The 22,662-nt window shown below is 40.2% G+C and overlaps 1 protein-coding gene across 3 annotated transcripts in view; it reads left to right on the top strand.

Annotated features, from left to right (window-relative positions):
* DICER1 (dicer 1, ribonuclease III) overlaps window positions 1–5,245 on the top strand; it is an 848,581-nt gene extending 843,336 nt beyond the window's left edge. For all 3 annotated transcript variants that reach the window (XM_069208246.1, XM_069208245.1, XM_069208247.1), the window contains one exon: window positions 536–5,245. In XM_069208246.1, coding sequence (XP_069064347.1) covers window positions 536–701 — 166 coding nt within the window. In that variant the 3' untranslated portion in view covers window positions 702–5,245. The remainder of the gene's footprint in view (window positions 1–535) is intronic.
* The last annotated feature ends 17,417 nt before the right edge of the window (window positions 5,246–22,662 follow it).

Below are 22,662 nucleotides of genomic sequence, written 5' to 3'. Positions count from 1 at the left end.
AGCGGTACAACAAATGCTTAGCACTACCCTCTGATAAGCCTAACTGCTCGCCCACACTACCACAAAAGAGAGCTTTTGTAATTCCTATTTTTTTACCCCTCTGAACCAATAAGGGTCGTCCTGGACTATCATCATAGTGCCCCCAACATTGGGTCAATGTGTAGATAGCCGGCTTTCTACAGTTTTAGGGGCAGTCTCATACAACTTTATGAATTTGCCCACACCCCTAAATACATTTTTCCGTATGGTGTGCAGCAGTGTTCTGTTTTATTCTGTTTTACCAAGCCCACATCCAACAAGTTTAAGAGAGGGTTGTAGACAACAAGTTACTATAAACTGTAACTGATACTGCATTGATTGTCTCTCAATTCAGATTCTGTTATGAAGCAAGCCTCATCATGTACTAAATTGTTGAGTCGTTCTAGCCTTTGAATGAAATTACATCTGTGTTATGTGGTTGAATTGAAAATTTAATAATGTGTGTTAACCCATTGTTTTTGTTCGCCCTTAATATCCATTTGTTTGCGTACTTCAGTCCTGCCGAAAGAACGTATGATGGAAAGGTCAGAGTAACTGTGGAAGTTGTTGGTAAAGGAAAATTCAAAGGAGTTGGAAGAAGTTACAGGATTGCCAAATCTGCTGCTGCAAGAAGAGCCCTTCGTAGCCTCAAAGCAAATCAACCTCAGGTCTTAAGCAGCTGAAACAACGATTCCTTGCCTCCTAGACAGTGAATAGGTTAAGAGGAACAACCTGAATAGAAGACTGAACTCGGTGTGTTAGGAAGTGGAACAGTCTGGCAGTAAAAAAATGTACATGTACAAACGTTTTAAAATTAAGGGTAATTTGATAGTTGTTTGCGCAAACACAATCCTGTCTTCTGTCCTCACTTTTTCTGCTTTGGTAATTAATCACAAGAGTGCTTTATTCACAGCATTTCAAAATGTTCTGAAATAACTGTCAGGTTGTTGTGATTTTGTTTACCTTTGTATGTTCCTGCTTGGCTTAGTGTGACATGGCAAAGGAGTAGCCTAAAGCAGGTTTTAGGTTTATATATCATGTTTTTGTGTCTGTGTGTGTGTATGTACATACGTTTTATGCCATATTGGCAATAGGTGAGAATTGATTGATCCTAATAAAATATATTATTGTGACCAATTGTTATAATAACTCTTACCACTACCTTTGATCACCTTGTAAGTCAACATGGCATCAGAATAATATGCATCAAGGAACTTTGTAGTTTCACATTTACACACAAATTCACGAGGGGCAGACTTCATGGAGGTAAATGTTTGCATGTTTTTGAGAGTGCTAGCCTTTCCTTAATCAGTTTTGTAAATAAATATAATACATCATCCTTTGGTACATTCTCATAGCTAAAGGCACTCACATACATACATACACGTATACATACATGTGTATACATTTATATTACATTTAAGATCCTATTTCTGTGCACTAGTGCCAGTCATAAAGCAGTTAATGAATTGCACTGTATAATCTGGTATAAGAGCGAGTGTGCCAGAACTGTGTTTTTGTCATCTTTTTATCGAGATGACATACCAAATAATTATTGCACTTATATGGTAGGGAAAAGCAGTTACATTTATGATACCAGTAGAATTTTCAGTTTTATGCCATGTAGTGATCCATAAAATAGTTTTTGGCCTTAAAGCAAACTGTAATGTTTCTTTAATTACAGAGTTGGTTAGAAAGGACAGTTTTACATTCCCTTCATTTTGTTGTCTGTTGTCGAGCAAATCAACTCTGGAATTTCAGCACAATAAGCTGCCCGTGATTTAAATTACAATAGTATTACAGAAGTAATCAGTAACAATATTTTAACATAGGGTAGATATTGATAATCTACAGTAATAGTCTACAGTCTAAAGTAATATATATATATTTTTTTTTTACCAGAAGCTAGCAATCAGTCGTTGACTAATTCTCGATTTTAACAATTTTGAAAGCCAAATGCTTCTTTGTTAGAAGCATTAAGTGAATTAGTTAATTTTCTTGTATAAACTGTCAGGTGAACTGTAACCTTAGACATATCACTCTTAAAATATGCTGCAGATTTTATAATGAATTGGTTACTTATTTAACACTTGGAGCACCTTTACACAGAGTTTTCTCAAGTTTCTTACTGTACTTTTCAAAATGTTGCATGCGTCACCTACCAAAGCTGTGCTGGTATATGCCATGAAATATCTTATAGAAAGAAACTGCCGTACTTTTGATATTTTTGTGATTTGTGGTCATTAAGATTCTTCTGTTTCAGTGTTTTGGGTGGAAAACAGGCTTTTAGCCTTTGCCTGAATTATTTTAATTACGTTGTTTAGGCACCTTTCACTTGAATACCTCAGTTCTCTTTTTCCTCTGTAACGCAAGCATTGCTTTTTTTGTTTTGGTGCTGTGTTGTATGTATCAAGCTTGAAATGTAAATACTTTCGCGTCTAGCTTTCTTCCATTTTCATCTTGTTGTTGTTTTGCCTCTCTTTGTGGCTAAACTGGAAATGACTGTGCCTTATCAGTTTACAACTTCCCATTCTTATTGTTTCTTATAGGTTAGTGTTGGCTGGACTCCAGCTTTATACAGCATTGCTATACCAAATGCCACGTTTTATAGGCAAACTCTTTATGTGCACAAGACATTCATCTGTATACATTTTTACCCTTCCGAGGAGTTTTAAAACCTAGCCTTAGTGACTGCATTCTGACAAAATTCATTCTTTATGAAGTAAAAGTTGTCTGCTATTGGCAACATTGGTAGCAGATGCAATACTATCAGTTATTCCTGCATATAGCAGGGCACACTTTTAGGAATCACATCTTATATAAGACAATTACTATAATGGGCATCTTAAAACAAACGCGTTAACTAGTCAACATTGAAGGGTAAAAATGTGCCTGGTACTGGCGCTGAATCCACGCAATTCCCTCAGTCAGCAGAGGGCTGTTCTAAATTTTTTCGGTGCACTTCAGTGGTCTGGCGATAGATAAACTCTATCTGGAGAGATTGACTAATGCCAACCTGAGGTAGATTATTTAAAGAATGTCAAAAGGGATTCCCAGTAAGGTGCTTTTTAGTGGTCTTGGCACTCTGCCAAAATCCCAGTTCTCATCACTTCATAAATCATCCATATCCAGCTCTCTTAAATTTGACTCCCATGTTTTAAGTTGTTCTTAAAAGGACCAGGATTCTTCCACACTTAACCCAAATGTTTTAAAATAACTATTCTCTATATTGCAATTGCCTTTGATAATTGATATATATTCTCCTTCATGTCCTTTATATGGTTTTTGCAGTGGCTTATGCTAACATCCATCATCGTAGTAACCTTCTGTAGGAATTCTTCTTTGTCGATGTCACTACTAAACTACTAATTTAGGGCTCTTTACGTACAGATTTGGCAGTTAATAGTTATAAAGCCTACTTTCCTTTGCCCTCTCAACTATTGCGACAAAAAACACAACGCCTAGAAATATATCTCCAAGAGGGTTTACCATGATAAAGTATTTTTCTCTGTTTTTCCTAAATGTGCCCTTATATTTACTACCTGCTTGACAGGCCCATGTGCCACCTTAACTGCATACTGTGACCACTGCTCGGCCGATTCTTCCTTTAAATCAAATGCTTTAGTTCGGCATTCATTTGTAACCTGTGCTGCCCTTACACAAGCTGGTCTGGTCTCGATATAGGGGAGCTTTCGGCACAACTTGTAAATATGAAAGAATCTGTGTCTAATTTAGAGGCAAGCACACGCAACTTCTGGTAGAATTAGTGCAAATAATCCCTTCCATTACCACCACCCACCACATTATTTACAGATACAGACACAAACCTACATCCATATGGGTTTTTAAGTTTTAAACAAAGGGGTGAATAATGTAGAGCATTGAGCAATGCACTGCTTCAAATACCTTGAAGCTTTTTAAACTGTTAAGGCACAAGTTCTGGTTTTCCACACGATTCTTATAAGCTATAAATGGGAGGCAGCCTATAAATGATTAGTAGTGGAGTTACTACTGGTGAGTAACTTTTCTGTTGTTTTGCACTGTAATAATAATACCTCCTAATTTACTTTAAAAATAAAAAAACAACTGTGGGCAAGACTCTTGTTCCTCAAAACCATTGTTAGAGACGTGCTGCAATATTCTTTTCTTTCCTCATTGATCATTCTTTATGTTTCACAGAGCAAAGCAGGGTGTTTTTACAATTTTGCTGCACATAATTCTGAAATTGATGGGTTTTAATGCTCAGTTTTTGTGTGTTGAACTAGTGCCACTTACAGTGCACCTTTAACCTTGTCATTCTGCAGTAAATACAGCGAGGTCCAGTTTTATAAACCTTTTGAAAAATTGGGGCTTTGAATATTTCACAAAGATTGTCATTTGTAAACCATCTTTTTAACAATCGCTGTTATAATACATTTTATTCTTTATTATATTTTACTGAAAGGGAAACACACAGAACATTTAACTCCCATCAACACAGAACCAATACCCTTGGTAGAGGAGAGGACAGCATAAAGTCGATTTGTACTTCCATTATATACTTGAACACGTTTTCTTAGGGTAACAGGAATTCTGTGGATAGTTCCTAACTTGGTCACTGCCGAGCCTAGAGCTTAAGAAACGCCTCTTGACACTGTTGCACCATACAGACCCAAGGAAACCACATTTCTGTAAAGATTAGCTTAAAATAATTGGTTAGACGGTCGAGAACATGACTGTAGTATGGAACCACATTTTATATGGGAAGTATTTTGCTAGCCCCCTGTAGAACACTGGACCAGTCTGCTTGGACAGTGACTTTTCTGTGAAGGTCTTCAAGCTGTGATTTTTTTGAATTCTTGGCATTTGCTTGACCCTGAATTTACCGTTGTGGAATATTGAACCAGTCATTGCATGTATTGATAAAATATATCTGATTTCCGGTTTATTGTGTTTTTAAGATGAACCTTTCTCGCTTGGCCAGCTTTTCCAATTCTTGCTAGGCAAATCCTCTTTAATTTACAATAGGTATCTCATGCCTAAACGCAACTTGCTAGAGCTGCTAATGCTTATTGAGTTGCCTACATTTGTTTTACTATTGATCTGAAGCGTATCAGATATATTTTTGCACCGCCTAGGGTAGTATCATTTTGTGTTGTAAATCTTAAGTGTTCTCTTTTAATGATTTATTCCCTTTGATTGTGTTAAAACCCGTATGCCTTTTCTTCAAATAAATATTTCACTTTAATGTGTTTCCGTTTTAATCTGATTGCATTTTTATTGTTAAAATAGGGGTACCACTAAGCCAGTCCAAACAAAGGCCTAGCGTTGTGCATAGCTGATGTTTCCTTTTTGTTAAATGTGTTTCGATTAAAATAGTTATGCAGTCAGCTTGTATGATTGTGTGTTTTGGTCTGAGAGATTTGAGTTGAGTGGTTGTTTTATTATTTTAAGATGGAAAGGCAATTTGTCAACCATCTGTGGCAATTAAGCTGAAATGTATTTCGCAAAAAGGTTATGGACTGTATTCCTTGGAGTGTCCAAGTCAAAATAGTTTGAAGAATGAGAAATCACTCGTTGTGTTGTAAACACACAAAAGCTTTTAGTGTGAAGTAGACTCATTCAACTCGTTTCAGAATGCCAAAACCATACATCTTGAAATTTAACTTTTTATGCTACCTTTACACTAAGAATATTTTAGTTATCCGTTGGCACCACAGACTCAGACATAAAACGGTGTGTTTAAGGAGGGTACAGGCCAGTGTTCAGTCTCTGGCACCTTATATTGTTAGTATGACGTCAGTGCCTATATAGCCAGTATGCCCAGATTGGAAGTTTAAGTTTGTGTCAGCAAGCAATCTTCTATCTAATTATTAGGTTTTGTCCAGACCGTTTACTCACTATTCCTTGGGAAGTATGCTCTGTTTGGTATAGTTGTTTTAAAAAATAATTGTGTCGATCACGAGTAGCTATTTTGGTGTTTCCAGAGAGGCTTAGAAGTTACATTTTGAGTAGGGAACTGTTTTTCGGTTAACTCAAGCACCTCCTTTTACGAGCATTGAGGCAGGTATGTTGTGATTTGTATGCTTTGTGTGTTTACATGTATGGAAAACGGTTGCTTGCATTTCTTGTTCAGGAACTATGTTTTTATGTTGTTGACTGTAACCTACTCTGAGAATTCTATGAAAAATAATAAACCTGCAAAATATTTACTTTGTATATCTGAAAACATTCACTTTCCATGACTCTATCAAGTAATCCCCATTGAAACTTCTGTTTTTCTTAAACTCCTGAATTCACAGTTAATCGTGGTTTGGAAACCAATAGGTAAACATTCTTCTGGTAGTCAAACTGCTTTCTCATACCAGATAATTTTACTTCCCCATCATACAGACAATGCTGAATCGCAAGTAGACATTTTTGTAGTGCGTCATCAGTAGACTAGATTTTTCCCCAGATCTCTTTGTAATTCTTCTTGATCTTCGTCATTGATCTAAAGTAGACAGCACAAAGTGAGTTATTGCGGGTGTGAATTTAAGTTTCTAAGGGCAGAGGATAATTTCTCTATGTGATCAAAACTGATCAGTGTTGAGTGTTCTTGTCAGTTTTATTTAAGGAATAACAGCCCGAAAAACAGCAACCCAAAACATTTATTACCATAGTGTTTTCAGTGTTATTCTGTGAAAAAGTTTTATTGTGCAGTCTGCCCATAATATGTACGTCATTCAGCTGTAGCATACAAGAGGCAAAACTATATACTTACTTATATTAGATTGTCAATCTTCTGCGTCTTAATCAGAGAAAACAATATTGACAGCACACTTGCCAACATTGATACTTTGTAAAGAAAAACATTTAAAACTATATTAGATCAAGTATTTTTTTATTTTTTTATTAAATTTTGGATAATTCTGTGTGAATGTATGTCGTTGTTTGTATTATACATGTGGATAGGGGCATAGGGAAGCTTTTTTTACGATGAAGAATACAATGTTGTCAGTCCAAAGAATATTGATTCCAGTGCTGAGGAAGGAACTGTTAGCTTTTGGTATAGGAACAATTCAGAGGCATGAATCTGGTCACATAAGAGCATATTGCAAATGTTGAAACACATTTATGGGAAAACACTTCCCTAGACAGTTTTTTCACCTTATACATGAGTCTGAAATACACCTGCTTATATTCATTCTGTGCACTAAGTGATATCACCCCTTCCTTAAATCAGTATACTAGACCTTGTGTGCAGATATTTTACTTTTGTTTATTTGTAATGCAAGGAACACCGCACATATGGTTGTTAGAGGAGTGCCAGTAGATATAGACATCTTTGAGTACCTCCTCTATTGGAACCTTTCAATCATAGATGCAGGATAAACCTTCCTGTTGAGAGGTCGTGGTTTTCAACTGTTATAATTGTTGGTATCTTTCTTATGGTAGGGTTTAGATTGACCTGTTTCAGAATGCAACTCTCTGGCCTTCTAGTGCTCTTATCAGTTGGGTGTGGCAGATGTTTTCTGTCCCTACTGTACCGACTGATCTCACCTTAATAGCTGCCACTGTACTTAATGTGCTGCCTTGATGAGGTATCCCAGTAGAAAAACCAAAATGGATGCCGTGATCTGACTTCAGTGAGTGACAATAGCTTTACAGTTTTCCTAAAACCCCTATATCCTACTCATTCCTAAATACTATTAACTTTTTATTTACCCTCAGAGGATGGCGCAAAAGGTTAGATTGACCAAAACAGAGAGTTGCACGGAACTGATGAAACAAGTGCAAAACTAAACTTAAAGACAAACAGTGGCAGGCAAGATTTTCCCCAGTAACATATTCTTGTGTTTTACATAATGATAAAGGTATGCCATAACTTGCTCAGGTTAATGGGTGACATTATTGGGTATGCAGTAAATGCTCATTCACGCCCCTGCCATATGTGTCCAAATGTCACAGTCTCTGCAGTGTTGAATTAGAATGTGAATGTGTTTACCAAGTTTCATCTCTAGACTTTTCAGAGTCCTGACTTATATGTTTAGGCATATCTGCTAAAACACTTGTTGTTTACCATTGTATACCTAAAGATGCTGAGACTTTACTATGTGTAGGGCATTGGAAATAAAGTTGAAAACACCTTCCTTATAGAGCATTGTTAATTATAAACAGTTGTTCAAAACTGAAAAATGGAAGAGTTGTTCAGCAAAAGTAATGGGTGAGTCCTAAGCAAAAACTAGGATTTTATAAACCTGCAGTCCTTCCTGAAAGTGTGTATATTTGTTTTTAATGTTAGTCTCAGAAAAATAGGTTGTATAAATATTTATTGTATATAAACAGCGTGTACTCAATGCCTCATCAAGGGGCAAAAAGCAGTATATTCATACAATCAGAATGCATAGTGTGCTTTTTGCCAAACGGGCTAAAGATTAAAACTGGTTAGGCAGAAATTTAGTTTTTGTCAAAGTTCCTAAGACACAATTGTGAAAGGTATCTAAAAAATGGGAGCTGACATTTTTGTTCTTGAATGGGGTTTTTTCATAGTCTTCACCCCTTCTGAATGTCAGATTTTGAGTAAGTCTTCTTTTTCCCAAGTGTTATGATGGAGTCTGAGATGCATGCTGAGAGCATTGTGTCAAACCTTAGACCAGCCTTATGTGTTTAGGGATCAGTTAATCAAGATTCTCAGCCTATTTTGGATCTAAATGTTTCATCAAAATATTGAGTTGGCAGCATCGTTTAAAGCCAGCTTTTCAGTTCATTGATTGGAAATTCCACTCCCGGGGACAACAAATGGGTAAGCATGGGTGTGGTTTTTGTACTGCTTGTACAGAAAATTCTAACACAAACTAGTATGATCCATTTTATATTGAATCTTACATATTTTTATTTTGAACAAGGCTTCTACCTGTACCTTCGGATGGCTTTCTATTAAGTAGTTTGTTAATCAAATGTTTCCTCACTAATACCTAATGATGCACCCTATTTTGGGAGGAGTGCACCTTTAATATCCTTGGGTACTTGTTTTGTTAATTCAACTGACAAATTAATTTTAATGACTGTTATGTGCTCAGAAGAGACAACCTCTCCCACCTGGCTCTGAAGAACTCTTAGTAAAAAGGATACCAAGGCATAGAGAAATACTGTGACCCCCCAACAATTAAGATCTTCTTTAGGAGTATGTTTCTGTCGTTTTGGTTGTAGTAAATGCCTCAGACAAAAGTCCAAACTCCTCAACTGTGGTCTGTCCTGCAGTGGGGCCAACTGATTTCTGCTGCTACTATTTCTGTGCTATTGGTCATGGTTACATTGATTTCGCACTATTGTAAAATATTTATTTTCGGTATATCAGCCTTTGAAAAGTATGACTTGACAAGGGTTGCTCCATGTAGCCCAAGGGACACCTGTTTGTGCCTTTGAAACCTTAAGAAGCAGAACCTATGTCCGTGATGAAATTGGCAAAAGGTCCCAGTCTCGCAGGAGTATGAATCAATTCCTGTCTCAGGCCTATGCAACAGCCACTGGCTTTGACATAAAAAGTGATATCTGTGGGAGAAACACATTTGTTTGCATAACTGAACTTCACCTATTTACTGTTCGGACTGCATTAGATTTCTGACTTTTTAGTGGAATGTGTGAGTAGTAGCTGAAAGAGTAGCAGTCATGATGTGTGCCCTTGGAATTTGAGTTATCACCAGTGGTGATTCCTATTTGTTAAACGTTTGAGATAATTTAATCACTATGTGAATGTTTTTCTTCAGATCCTCAAAACAGGTATTGTGCACTTTGACAAGTACTTCTTAACCCAATGTTTGCTTAAAACAGAACCATTACTACACTGAAAAATTAAAGGTTCTAACATTAAACTATGTTGGTAATTGGAGGCTAAAACAATTCTCATACTTTAAGATGATACTTTCGTATGAAACTGAAAGATCATTCATTAAATATCACTGCGAAACTCATGACTTTGACTGTTATCCCAGAATTTGCAGGGCTGTCTGAGTTTCCAAGCGGAAATCATTTTGGCTGTTAGATAAGTAGAAATATTTGTTGAGAATTTTGGCGGAGGAGGGCCAGATATTAGTTATGTTCTTCAAACAGTGGAATAGTTTCACAGTTTGTAATGCATACACATAACGTAAACAAACTAAACAATCAATATAATCAGAGGCCTAATGTACACTTTAGCTAGGTCTACCTGTAATTTACTCTATGGTTTATAATTTATAAAATGTTGAAAATAGAGCAGTTATGAATTAAGGGGGTATAAACTGCTGTGATGTCACTGTGGCTCACTGAAGCCAAAAGGTGAAATCCTGGAACAGGACCCTGCATTTACTCTGTGAAGGAGATATTTGGTCTTCTTTTTATGACAGCTATATTGCGCAAATCGTCATCCAAAAAGATGTTTAAAATAAGTTTCCAAACAAGCCAATTGGACACCTTTAAAATGAAGGAAGAAAAGCTTAGTTTTACAATATCCTGGAGAGTTGTTTTCTATTCCCTTACATTCATGCCCTCTAAATTGACGTGTCCTCTGTTCTTCTTTTATTTATTTACTTATTTTTTATTTTTTTCAAATGTGCCACCTGATATGATGGTACTGTAGCACAGGGGAATAGTCTTATGCCCTGTCCTGGTTGGTTTTATATAACTGTTACATTCCACTTGTCATTCATTTAAGGACGTGCACTGAAGCATGAGATAGTACAGCAGCTTCCACAAAATCTCATGTAGTGTGGGTGTTTATTTAGGCCTCTACGCCAGGGATGTCTAGCAATGATCACAGAACCTTTCCCACTAAATTGGTCTATTCAAGTTCGGTTTTAGGAGAAGGTCAGCTCCTGAAATTCTGCTATTTGTTGCCATGTGATGGGTAAATGTAACATTGTCTTTTTCAGGGTCCCTGTCAAATCAGGATAAGTTATTCTTTTAATTGGTTAGTCTGGAAAATGTGGTATGCTTTTCAGATTTCCTTATCTTGAGATCAGTTGCACTTGACTGCCTATCTTAGAGCTTACTTAAGTGACAACTAATTTGAAAAGGGCTCCTAGAGATTTTGTGTAGGTCTGAAACTGATCATTGCAATTAGATCGGTCACTTTTCCAATGTTGTTGAGCAACTATTATAGGACTCTGTCTCCCAGTGTAGATAAGATATGTTGGCTTTGCTCACCGTTCTGCTATTATTTGCAAATTGCCCCTCATGTATAGCTGTGTGGACTGCCTGCTCCTTCCATTTCTCTCAACCCTCTTTAATCCATTCATAATTTTTAAATGTGTATATATATATAATATCTTCCAGAAAAACATTCACTAAAAATGTAATAGCCAACACATTTTCTTCATGAAAACAATGGTGTTTCATTTAACTTTTCTTGTGTGCATGTATGGAGGGTTTGTTACTCTGCTTCTTATAAGTCTTCAAAGGGCATGGCATTCATATACAGCTTTTCCATAGGTAGGGTTCTTTTATATTTTTTTCGAGAGTAAACAAGCTGTTAGAGAAAATGCACGATCTATGCACTTCTTATGAAAATATTTATGCTGCAATTCAGAGTTTCATCCATGCGTGTTTGTGAACAACTCATCCTGTTTAGTTGTCCACTTAAGTAATGGCGCTGAGAACCAAATATCTTTTCTACCTAAAATGGCCTCGGATTCCTATTTCGCAAAGCCCATATTTGCATTGATGTTTTTCAAATTGTCGTCTTTTTCGTGCATGGAAGGCAAACTTCACCTATTGGGTACCAAGCAAGGGCACAAAGCGACTGTGAAGAAAAAATGAAGAGGTTATGGTCTTGCATTCAGGTGTTTCTCACCCTTGGTGCGACCGTGTCAACTGATCTATATTTGATGCTCAAAGCTTTCATTTCACATAAGCCATGAAAAATCCCTTTTTGTGTGATCTGTTGGAGCATTGAAACTGAGCAAGGCTAGCTCAACAGTAATTTCCATGATATACTGTCATGTCGTGAGTATTTGAAGCCATGTTGATGGTATTCTAACAATTGCCCATGACTTCTGACTGTTTTTTTTATGAGGGACCTGTTTCTGCACCCCCCTTTTTCCATTACAAGCTTTTGAAGCCTTTGCGATCCGTCGAAGAATTATTTTAAATAAGTAATTTTTTCATAGATTGAAAGCCTGGCTACTTGCCCATGTATATGTCTTGGTTGAAAAAGAGCATCGAAGCATATGCCCGTAGATAAATCCCTTTTTTCATTTTAACACTACCCTTGTCTGCCCAAGATTAGCATTTTACTCCAGGTCGTGCTGCCTGCCACTTAGACTCGATTTACATCTGCGCTCCAATTTAGTGAGGATATTCAATGCTGTGTGACTGTAAAAGAGGTCTGTTACTCAGTGAATGGCACTTCTGTACATGTTTATATTTCTTTATCACGATCTTATTTTTTTTTTCTCAAGTTCTACAATGTACTCTACAGTGCAGTTTTTACTGTGCTGTAATGGTGTAATTCAAGCTTTGTTTTGCTTTGTTCATGTAGCACAAATAAGCAATGCCCTTTGTACCATGCCTCATTTCAACAGGAAATATGCTCAGTTAAGATTCATGTGTTATGGCTTTGCTGCTATTTTGATTTGCTTAATTTTGGGAAAAAACTATGCACGTCTTCAATTTATCGTTTACTTGCACAACTGAAATAGATAATTTGTTATTTCTGTGTAGAGGTTGAGCACACATTCTACTGGAAACAAGTATGTCGAATAACAGGTTCAATATTAAGTCTGTTTAGTTAAGCGAATAATATTGTAAAGTAGCTAAAGAATGGCCTCTATGATTACATTTGCTTCATTAAGCAACCCAGCAGCCTGTAAATCAAGATGTCATGAGACTTTTTATGTGTAATTAAATTCTGCCAAAATGTATTTGTGTGTGCCGCAGTCTTCAGATGTAGTGCACTGATCACTCACAGTAATCACCTGGGAACCTCAAGTGCTATCATGGAAATGCGCACATGCTGGCGACCGAAAGTGTAAACGACACTGAGCTGCATAAACATACTTTCCGTAATGAGGTAAAATGTGTTTTTGTTGCTTGTCATGAGCATCAACAGTACCAGTAATTTGCCACATGTATATCTTAAGGTGATTGTTTCATTTACAGGTGGTACTCATTTCAGCTACTAATACGAATACCACTTTACCTCAAAACTATTTCTTATTTCTCGAGAGTACAGAATATTATTGTAGCTCCTTCAGAACTATGGTAATCACAGTGGTGTACTTGTCGCCCTCTCTCTAATAGAGTGATTGAATACTTGAAACTAGATATTTATCTTTGGGCTATTAAAAAAAACTTTCATTTTTAGAAAATAAATTAAAGTGATCCATTTATAAAGACGCTTTTCCATACTAGATAAGTGTTTAAAAGTATTCACACAGGCTATTTCTTCAGTTGTTCACGGGTAGCTAAATGAATCTGCTTTTCTGCAAAAGCATTTTGTAAAATTTAGATGATGTGGTTTGTTAATCCATATAAAAATATTTTGTCATACTACAAGCACACGTTGATTCAAATGGTTTCTTAGGCAGAGCTATTAATTTTTATTTAGGCAGCAAGTTATGATGTAGCAAAAGCAGATGTTTGTAAAATTAGTTTGAGAATGACCGGTGTTTATTGTAAATAGTATACTTTGAGATATGGGTAAAAATCAGGTAGCATGAGTATAAAATATTATTTTAATGAACAATTAAATATTCCCCGTTACATGTTGCATCTGTCTCTCAAGGACATAAAATGTAATTCATGCATACTGTAATCATGCTGCAGAAACCTGCAGTCTGCACCTTATGGTTCCCAATTACCTTTGATAGTTTTTGTATTAATTATAGCCAAGCGCATCTCTAATAAAGTTATGGTTTGGTTGTTTCTTTTGTGTTTTGTGTGTATTTTAATCTGCTGAAATAAAGTATTACTTGGTATACTCACCGATTTATTTAATCTTCTAATGAAATGAGGCCATACAAGCTCAACAATTGGCAATACGTTAAACAGATCACAAACTTGGTTAACAATTGTGTTTTTTTTCAATGTAATACTCTACATACAGATATAACATTATATGTTCTTCAGCATGTATTATCTCACCCTGCTAACATATGGCTTGTCTATTGCACTGCTGGCATACAACTTGTCTAGTGTTCTCCTCGATAATAAAAGTAAGAGACTGCTGAATTATTGAGGAAGAAGCAGTCAAATATTCTTTAATGATAATCTCTTGATGTAGAGGATGGTGATATTGTTGGACTTCCAGATGTACAGATTGTAGACAACTTGAAAGATCTAGTGATGGATATTGTTGAATGAATATTGGAGAAAGCCTGATCTAAAGTTATAGATGATTATAGTCAGCATTATAGATGATGGTGCTGGAAAACGTAAACTGGCATAGGTAGGTATCAGAAGTGCCACAGGAAATAAATGCTGCCTAAAAATGATTTGTAGAATATGATCAAAGAGGCAGTGAAAAGAGTAGAGAGAAAGGGGTTGAGGAAACTGGGCAGAAGCTAAACCGGAGGGCAGGAAGCGGAGGATAAAGGAAATTGAAGGGAAACCAAGAGGGAGTTTGAGGTAGCAACGAAATGGGAGCCTCTAAAAAAATACACCTAACTGTAGATTCTTACCTTTTGAATATTCTTAAGGTGTCAGACTGGATCTGGAAACTTCTGAACAGTAGCTCTGCATGCTAGTAGATGGCACCATGCCGTTGCACCTGGAAATGATGTGCAGGGCCCAATACCCAGTATAGGCCCCACTCCTATGGTCTTATGCCAGTTCCTTTCTCCGAGCACCACCAGATACGGATCTGGAGCTACCTTTAATGTCTTAAGATACTTTATTACTGCAAACCTCTTACTAAATTCAGTGTGCAAGGGAAATGTTACCTCCCACGATGACCGGTTTTAAACCCTGTAAGGAGTGTCAAACTCAGATGTCTTGATAGACCCACCAGATTTGCCTGTAGTGCCCAAGCTCGAGCCACAACTCCAAGGCCTGCAGTGACTGCGTTTTGAACCTGGAGGTCCTTCAGGACAGCAAGGTGAAGCTCAATCTCTCCAAGTATCTGAAGACTCAATGTAGTAATCAATTCATGTCCAAGGGTTGGTCTCTTGAGTAAATCAAACAAGAAGCATACAGAAACCAAACAGGGTTCCACCCTTTCCTGCTACCTTTGAACTCCTGCAGTGACACTCAGAAGGTCCCATGCCTGTATATCTCAATCTGAAATCAAGTTAACATCTGAGCCCAATCCACAACTTGTCCCTGCACAATCCGAGTTTCTGTGGCTTTCTGCAACACCGTGGCATATCCAAGCATTCTGCAAAGCCATACTCTGACTTGCCAGTTCCCTTCCAACTCCCTCTGTCCACAGTGCCAAGAGGCCCTCCATCTGGGATACCGCCAGCAGGTTCACACTTGGTGCCAGTTGGACCCTCTGAACCCATCACAGACTGCTTATGAGACCCGTACCTACTCTGCCTAGGGCTCCACAACCCACACTGGTTTCCAACGTGGTGATGCCGACTCTATTGATGCCAGGAAAGGAGGTGCCCGTTGTTCTCTCCAACACCATGTTGGCGCCGCTACGACCTTGACCAAGGCCACATACGGTTTCCAGCAAACAGCAACCTGCACCACTTGATATACCACATCCACAAGGAAGACCTCACACATTGCATTCCTTGTATGTCACTGATTCTAGTGATTATGGTACATGCAAGGAAATTGGCAAACCCCACATGATGAGAATTAGTATGATAACCTCCAAGACTCTAGTGGCTTAGATACCTCCTCCTGATTCTAGCCTGCTCACACCACCAGGCCCTGCCACTGAAGAGAGTGCTTCTTTTGCGTGGTCATGTTGAGGATAACTGAAGTTCTTGACCACCAGCCTTCCCACCTTAGAGGTCAAAACTAATTACTTGACTGAAGTGCTTGAGCTGTGGCAAACCACCTCTGAGTGCCTACTACCGTTTAATGAGGCACTCAGTGATACACTTTTAGGGGCCAGTGCCAAACCTGGCTCCAATCCCCTATTGAATGGCCAAATTGCCAGAAGCCGCAGTCTTTCCCCAGGTGACCTTGCATTTTCGTCCCAGCACCACTCTCACTGAGATGTTAGGGGTGCAGGTATCTTCTAGTCAGACAAACTCAATCGCCTTTCTGACTAAGCTCCCAAATAGGGAATCAGAACGAGTTCAGACCTTTGGGAAGAGGGCATTTTTTCCACTTGTTTGGCCGTCAGATCCGTCAATGCCAGTTGCCTGTTGGGCCACTATCCCCTTGCTCTATGTGATACAACAGTTGAAGTCCTCCGAAGTGTACCAGAAGATCTCCTACCTGTACTTGCCCAAGCTACACAGGACAGTTGTGTTGTTGCTAAGCTCACAATTAGTTGAGGTCCCAGCACCTACAAATCTATTGGGTGCCCTTTGCCATCTGTCACCATGCCTGTCTGCGGTTGACAGTCTTTTCCAGCAATGTCCAGTCATCCCTTACAGGTATGCCATTGGATGAATCTCGTCTTTTTGGGAACAAAGCAGATTCTGCCTTGGGGGCATTTTAAAGGGAGGAGGGCCACAGCATTCTCCTTGGGTCTATCTGCACTACCCAGCCAGCTGCATCAAACCTATTGTTTCTTTCAGGGTTTCGCAGTGGCAACCCCTACCAACAACCACTACTAATGTTCCCTCAGAGGAGAACAGCCACCCAACTGAAGGCAGGATCCAATAGTTCTTGCCGGGTTGGCAAACCGTAATATCCAACATGTGAGTCCTGCAGCGTGTCCGAAAAGGCACCTTTCATCATCCCCAGGACAACTAGCAGTGGACCATCATCCATCTTATGGCAGGAAGTGCAAGCGCTTCTGGCCCAAATAGCTATTGAGAGAGTTCCTGCATCGTAAGTGGGTCATGGCTGTTCGTCCTGCTACTTCCTGGTGCCTAACGAGGACCTATTTTAGACCTTCTCCCTCTCAATGCCTTCCTCCATAAGGACATGTTCAAGATGCTCACTTTTGCCTAGGTCTTGTCTGCCTCCGACATTGGAGACTGGATTGTGACGTTGGATCTGCAGGACACCTATTACTCGTCCATCAAGCCCACTGGTTCTACCTGTGGTTTGTGGCGGAACAGGAGCATTTTCAGTTGGCTGTGGCTTCCCTTTGGTTTCATCAGCACCCTTAAGGTTTTTAGGAAAGTGATGGTGATGGTAGAAGCACACCGTTGAGGTCGGAGTCCCAGGTTTTCCCCCAACTGGCTGTGGAAGGCGGGCTCGTCTCAGGAAGCCATCAGCCACTTCGAGACTACAGTCAAACTCCTGTCATTTTTGGGGCTCACTGTCAGCATGCTGAAGTCACACCTGATTTCAGTGATGTCGCTTCTAAGGCTGTTGGCTCTTGATGGCCTCCTTATGGTCAAGTATTCCAGGTGTCATAAGAGGGCTCTGCTGTAGAATCTGAAGTCTCAGTGGGCCCAACATCAAGGGCACCTTTCCGAACACATCCATGTTTAAGTGGTGAAAGGCATACAGTGGTGGTTACGTAGACCAGGATTGGGTCAGAAGCAGACCCCTCTCCCAAACACACACAGGACTGGGAGAGGTGGAAATCAGGTCTCTGATCTCCAATGGAAACCCTGCTCCATATAAACCTCCTGGGCTACCAGCCATCTTTTTGGAGTTAAAAGCCTTCTTTCCATCCATCAAGATGAGCGCTTGTACGTGTGCCTAGGGACAACACCACTGGTGTGTGCGGTATTGCAACAAGCAGGGTGGATTGGGGGTCTTAGGCCTCTGCCAAGGAGGCCCTATGCATCTCGGAAAGTCAGGACAACCAAAGAGTCATCTTGGTGGTGAACCACATGGAAGGATCTTGGAATGCCAGGGCAGACAAACTAAACTGTCAGTGCCTAGCAGATCACAGGTGGTAGTTACATCCTTAGGTGGCACAAGGTGTCTTCCAAGAATGGGGAGAAACTTGGCTCATTCTATTTGCCACCACAGAGAACACACAAGGTCATCAGTTCTACACATTGGAGTTTCCAAGCCATCCCTAGGTAGATGACGTGTTCCACCTAGGGTGGCACTCAGGATTCCTGTATGCCTTCCCTGCAATACTTCTTCTGTCCCGAGTTCTGAAGATGATCAGGACTGATGGGGTACAAATCACCCTAGTGGCCATGAGTTGGGCACTAAAAGTATGATATCCAGAGTTCCTGGCCTTGAGCAGGCTGCCAATCAATCAATCATTTGTAAAGCGTGCTACTCACCCGCTAGGGTCTCAAGGCGCTGGTGGGGGGGGGGGGGGAAGGATTGCTACTACTTGAATACCAGGTCTTGAGGCATTTCCTGAAAGTCAGGAGGTCCTGGGTCTGTCGTAGGTGGACGGGGAGGGAGTTCCGGGTCTTGGTGGCGAGGTGAGAGAAGGATCTGTCACCGGCTGTAGTACAATGGTGGCGAGGGCGAGGCTGGCGGAGCCGAGTTGGCAGATGGGAGTGTGGAATGTGAGTCGCTCGTTCAGGTAGGCAGGGCCAGCGTTGTCGAGAGCTTTGTGGGTGTGGATGAAGAGTTTGTGAGTACCTGCTGTCGCCGCAGTGGGGCAGGGTTGTGCACCAGGTCTTAGCAGTCTCCATCTTCGTGCTTGGAGATTGAGCTGCAACAGTAAAATACTTTCTGTCTTCCTCCAGAGGTGCTGAATGCCATATCATCTGCCAGGCACACCTTCACAAAAACTATTTGGGCCTGTTGTTGGAACAGATTTGTGCTTTAGTGTGCTACATAGCAGATACTCCGACTTCACATCAAGACATTCTGTGACTTTTGCCTTTTTCCCCAACAAGGCTTTATTTTGGCCACTGTTGAAGCGCACCTTTCCGCTCTCTTTGCCTTTTTTTACGGTTGTGGGACCAACCTTCATAATTTAAATCACTGGTTGTGATTTGTTTTCTAAAAGGCCTACAACAGTTTTCCCCTTCTCTTTTTGTCATGCCACAGTGGGACCTTAACTTTGCCCTCACATAGTTGATGCACACTCCCTTTGATCCCCTTTACAGCTGCCTTTTCAACTTTTTACCTTTAAGACAGTGTTCCCTGTCTCTAGTACATCAGCGCTGCGAGTGAGTGAGCTGCAGGCTTTCCCTGTCAATCTGCTATACACCCCCTTCTAACCAGACAAACTCTTTCTGCGGTTGCGAACATACATTCTGCAGAAAGTTGTGACGCTGTACCACATCGATCAAACCACCACCATCCCCGGTGTTCTATGCTCCACTTCATTTCTCCACCAAAAACACTTAGTTGATAATCAGCTCTGTCTGGGGATCGTCGTAAAAAATAGGCAATCTGTACCATTCCCCCAAGTACCCCTCTCCCAGATCATACTCTTCCATGCATTGGCCATAATACAGCATCTGAAAGAACTGCTATCATCATTCCATTGACTCGCAGAGTGCCTGCTCTGGACATTGTTTTTTAAAGAAAAATACTTACGCTCATAGGTCTCATTTAGTAGAATCTATCGGAATTCAAGAGGCTAAAATGCTAAATAGCCACATACAACTAATGCCAACTAATAAATTCAGACACATACCAATCAAAGCACTTTAAAAACATATATAGTTTCATATTGTAAGGCATCATACAGAATTCTACACCTAATATGATATGGGGAACATCTGAAACTATGAGCGATAAAACCAGATTAGTGGTAAATAAAAATGGTTGAGGTCATATCATATTAGGTCCTGATAAGACCCTGTCATCCACTTCTTGGGGTTGAAACGTTAATGTAAAATTGTAACAAACAGATAATATGGAGCTACTTTGAGGCTGGTGGACTATTTTTGTTGATCTTATGAGGTTGTTTGTTACTTGTAACACACATAATTATATATAAGATTACTTATAGTTCTTGTGGTTCCATTGCACTGGGGGCAATATGCGCTTTTTGTATGTTATGATTGTTTTTTTCATTGATGTATAGTTCTATCTGTTGCTGTACATTGTAAAAGTATATATCTTTTGAAGTACTTTGATGGTTGTATGCATTAATTTATTAGTTGGCATTAGCTGCATGTGGATATTCAACCTCTAGAGTTCTTATTGATTCTACTAAATGAGACCTACGAGTGCAACTGTTTTACTTTGAAAGGTAAACCCTGGCCTTGTGGTTTTATGGGTTGCTCTTGTTGCTTTTGCTGTATAAGGTTGTTCTGGACATCTATCGGACAGCTATGTGGGTGTACGTCATACGTTGACAAAGCACTACTGTCCAGACAGCCAGGCTCCATGAGAGGGGCATTTCGCTTGCTCGATTCTATAGTACTTTTTGTTTTGAGCTAATTCACAGCCCTACCACCTAAAAAATACTACTCTGGTATCTGCTCAAAAGGTGAGGAATCTACGGTTAGAACTTTATATCAGAAGGTAGTCTCTGGTAGAGACTCAAACCGCAGATTCCTCACTGATCTGCCCATTCTGTGAATTGCACTCTATCCCATAATAAGATCCCAATTCTAGGAATTTGCACACTGGCCAGAGCAAATTTGCTGTTGGAGCACTGCGTGAGGGGGCACGAACAGCAATGAAAGCAACTGATATAATTGTGTGGAAGTGGTGCCTATATTAGACCTCGCATATCATTTCCTGACCAAAATAGGGTCAATGTGGAGACGCACAGTACCATTTACTGGCACTCTTTGATACTGCTCAAAAGTTTCTAGATCCATTCTCACACTTGGGGATTTTTCAAAAGGTGAGGGATCTCTAGTTAATCTCTGCCACAAATACAGTTACCGAAGGTATGTAACTTGTTCTTCAAAGCCTGTAGCATGAAGGTCAGTTGTAAGGCACAACACAACTGCAAGCCATGCACAGGTTTTTTATCGGTTGTTTGTGACTTCAAGTATCTAGTTTAGTTCATGCCTAGTATTCTGTCATGTTCATGAAAGATCTCAATTAGCGACTCGTACAGACGTATTTGCTTTGTTGGTGGGTGGTTTCTGCATGCTCCCAGCTACTTCATAAGACCAAACCCTTGCTCTTCCCATTTTCCTCCTTGGCATTTCCAGCGGTAGGTGCCTGGATCCCAGGGCCACGATTATTCATATGAACATGTTTGGCATCCGCACCAAACTGTGTGAAGACCATCAAGGATACATGTCTTCTACAGCAAGTGCACGTTCTAGTGAGTAATGGGATTTGGCTGTTGTATCTGCAGAAAATCTTGAGTCACCTGTATGTGCTTGATAGTACTCCCTTCCAGTTGCACACAACGTAGAGGTGTCTGGTTTCCATGCAAATTGACTGGACGGATCTATGATACCAGGACACGAACACTGATGATGGTTCCAAAGGCTGTAGTGTTTAAGGCCACCAAACACAGAAAAGTTATTTTTTGTATAATTGAATCACATATTTTGGCAACTTCTTATTTGTGTTGCCCTGAATGATAAGAGATGAAGGATGAGTAGGAAGATTCCTCATTTAAATATGTAGTTCTTGAAATATTGAAACATGTAATCCTGGGTACATTTTCCATAATTAAGGCAATTCTAATTTTGCAGCCACAGGATTATCACAATTTGAAAAGGTTCTAATTTGTAAAATACACTATCTGATAGAGACTTCTAGCTGCAGATTCCTTACCTTTGAATTCCCTTGCATCAGCTTCGAATCTGGAACTTTTTGCTGAGCAATACCCTGCGTTCACCGTAGTTCGGATCTGCACAGAACAGTCAGCGTAGTTGCAGCTGTCTGTGACGTCATGGTAGCCTATAAAGGCAGCACCCTGTGCGCATACGTCAGTTCTTTTCCTTCCGTGCTGGTTAAGCGCAGGTCTGGGATCGAGCTACCCTCTGCCTTTTTTTGCGGCCCTTTTTTCATCTGTGCAAGATGTTCTTGAGGAAGAAGGGGTTCAAGGCATGTGGCACTGCATTGCGCCATGTAGGTGATGGATCCCAACCAGATATACCTCTGGTGCCTTGACAGAGACCACAACTCGAAGTCATGCTCTGACTGCCTTGCTATGGACCCTAAAGCTTTGAGAGAGCAGTCTTGTAAGCGCATGACGGCAGTCGACATCAGTAGGCGCAGCTCCTTGTAGGTCATGGTACTGCTTGAAGAGGATGTCGCAGACCGCTCCAGGAGCCCCAAGTCCTCCTCTTCTCCTTCGAGGTCCTCCGGGCACGAGGCACAAGAAGTCCAAGTGGACTTTGACTTTGCCATGCCTGTCGGCCGATGAGGCACCACAGAAACGTCGACGTTCCGAGCACGGTTCTGCAGTGCCGATGCCTGGGCCGACTTCACATCTCCCCCCTTTTCCCAGAGGCGGAGCGACCCCCATTCAAATTAAATATTTTTTACAAACCGATGCGCCTCGTACTTGAGTGGGCTGTGTCCGCGGGTTGGACTTCAGACCCTGCAGCGTTAGCAGGGGTCCCTTCGGTCTCTGCACTTTTGGGGACCCCAGGTTCCGACATTAGATCCGGACCGCCAGTTCCACACAGTCGGCCTCTGCAGGTGCCGGGCCCAACATTGACGCTCTCTCCACCAACGGTGTAAGCTCCATCTTCATTTCAGATGATCCAGAGCCGGAACGATGTCGTACGATGCCAATCCCGACTTCGACAGCACCAACACTGCCCAGATCAG

This window comes from Pleurodeles waltl, chromosome 9 (genome assembly GCF_031143425.1).
Source record: "Pleurodeles waltl isolate 20211129_DDA chromosome 9, aPleWal1.hap1.20221129, whole genome shotgun sequence".
NCBI lineage: Eukaryota > Metazoa > Chordata > Amphibia > Caudata > Salamandridae > Pleurodeles > Pleurodeles waltl.
Note: the sequence above shows the minus strand (reverse complement) of the source record. Positions and strands in the feature narration are given on the sequence as shown.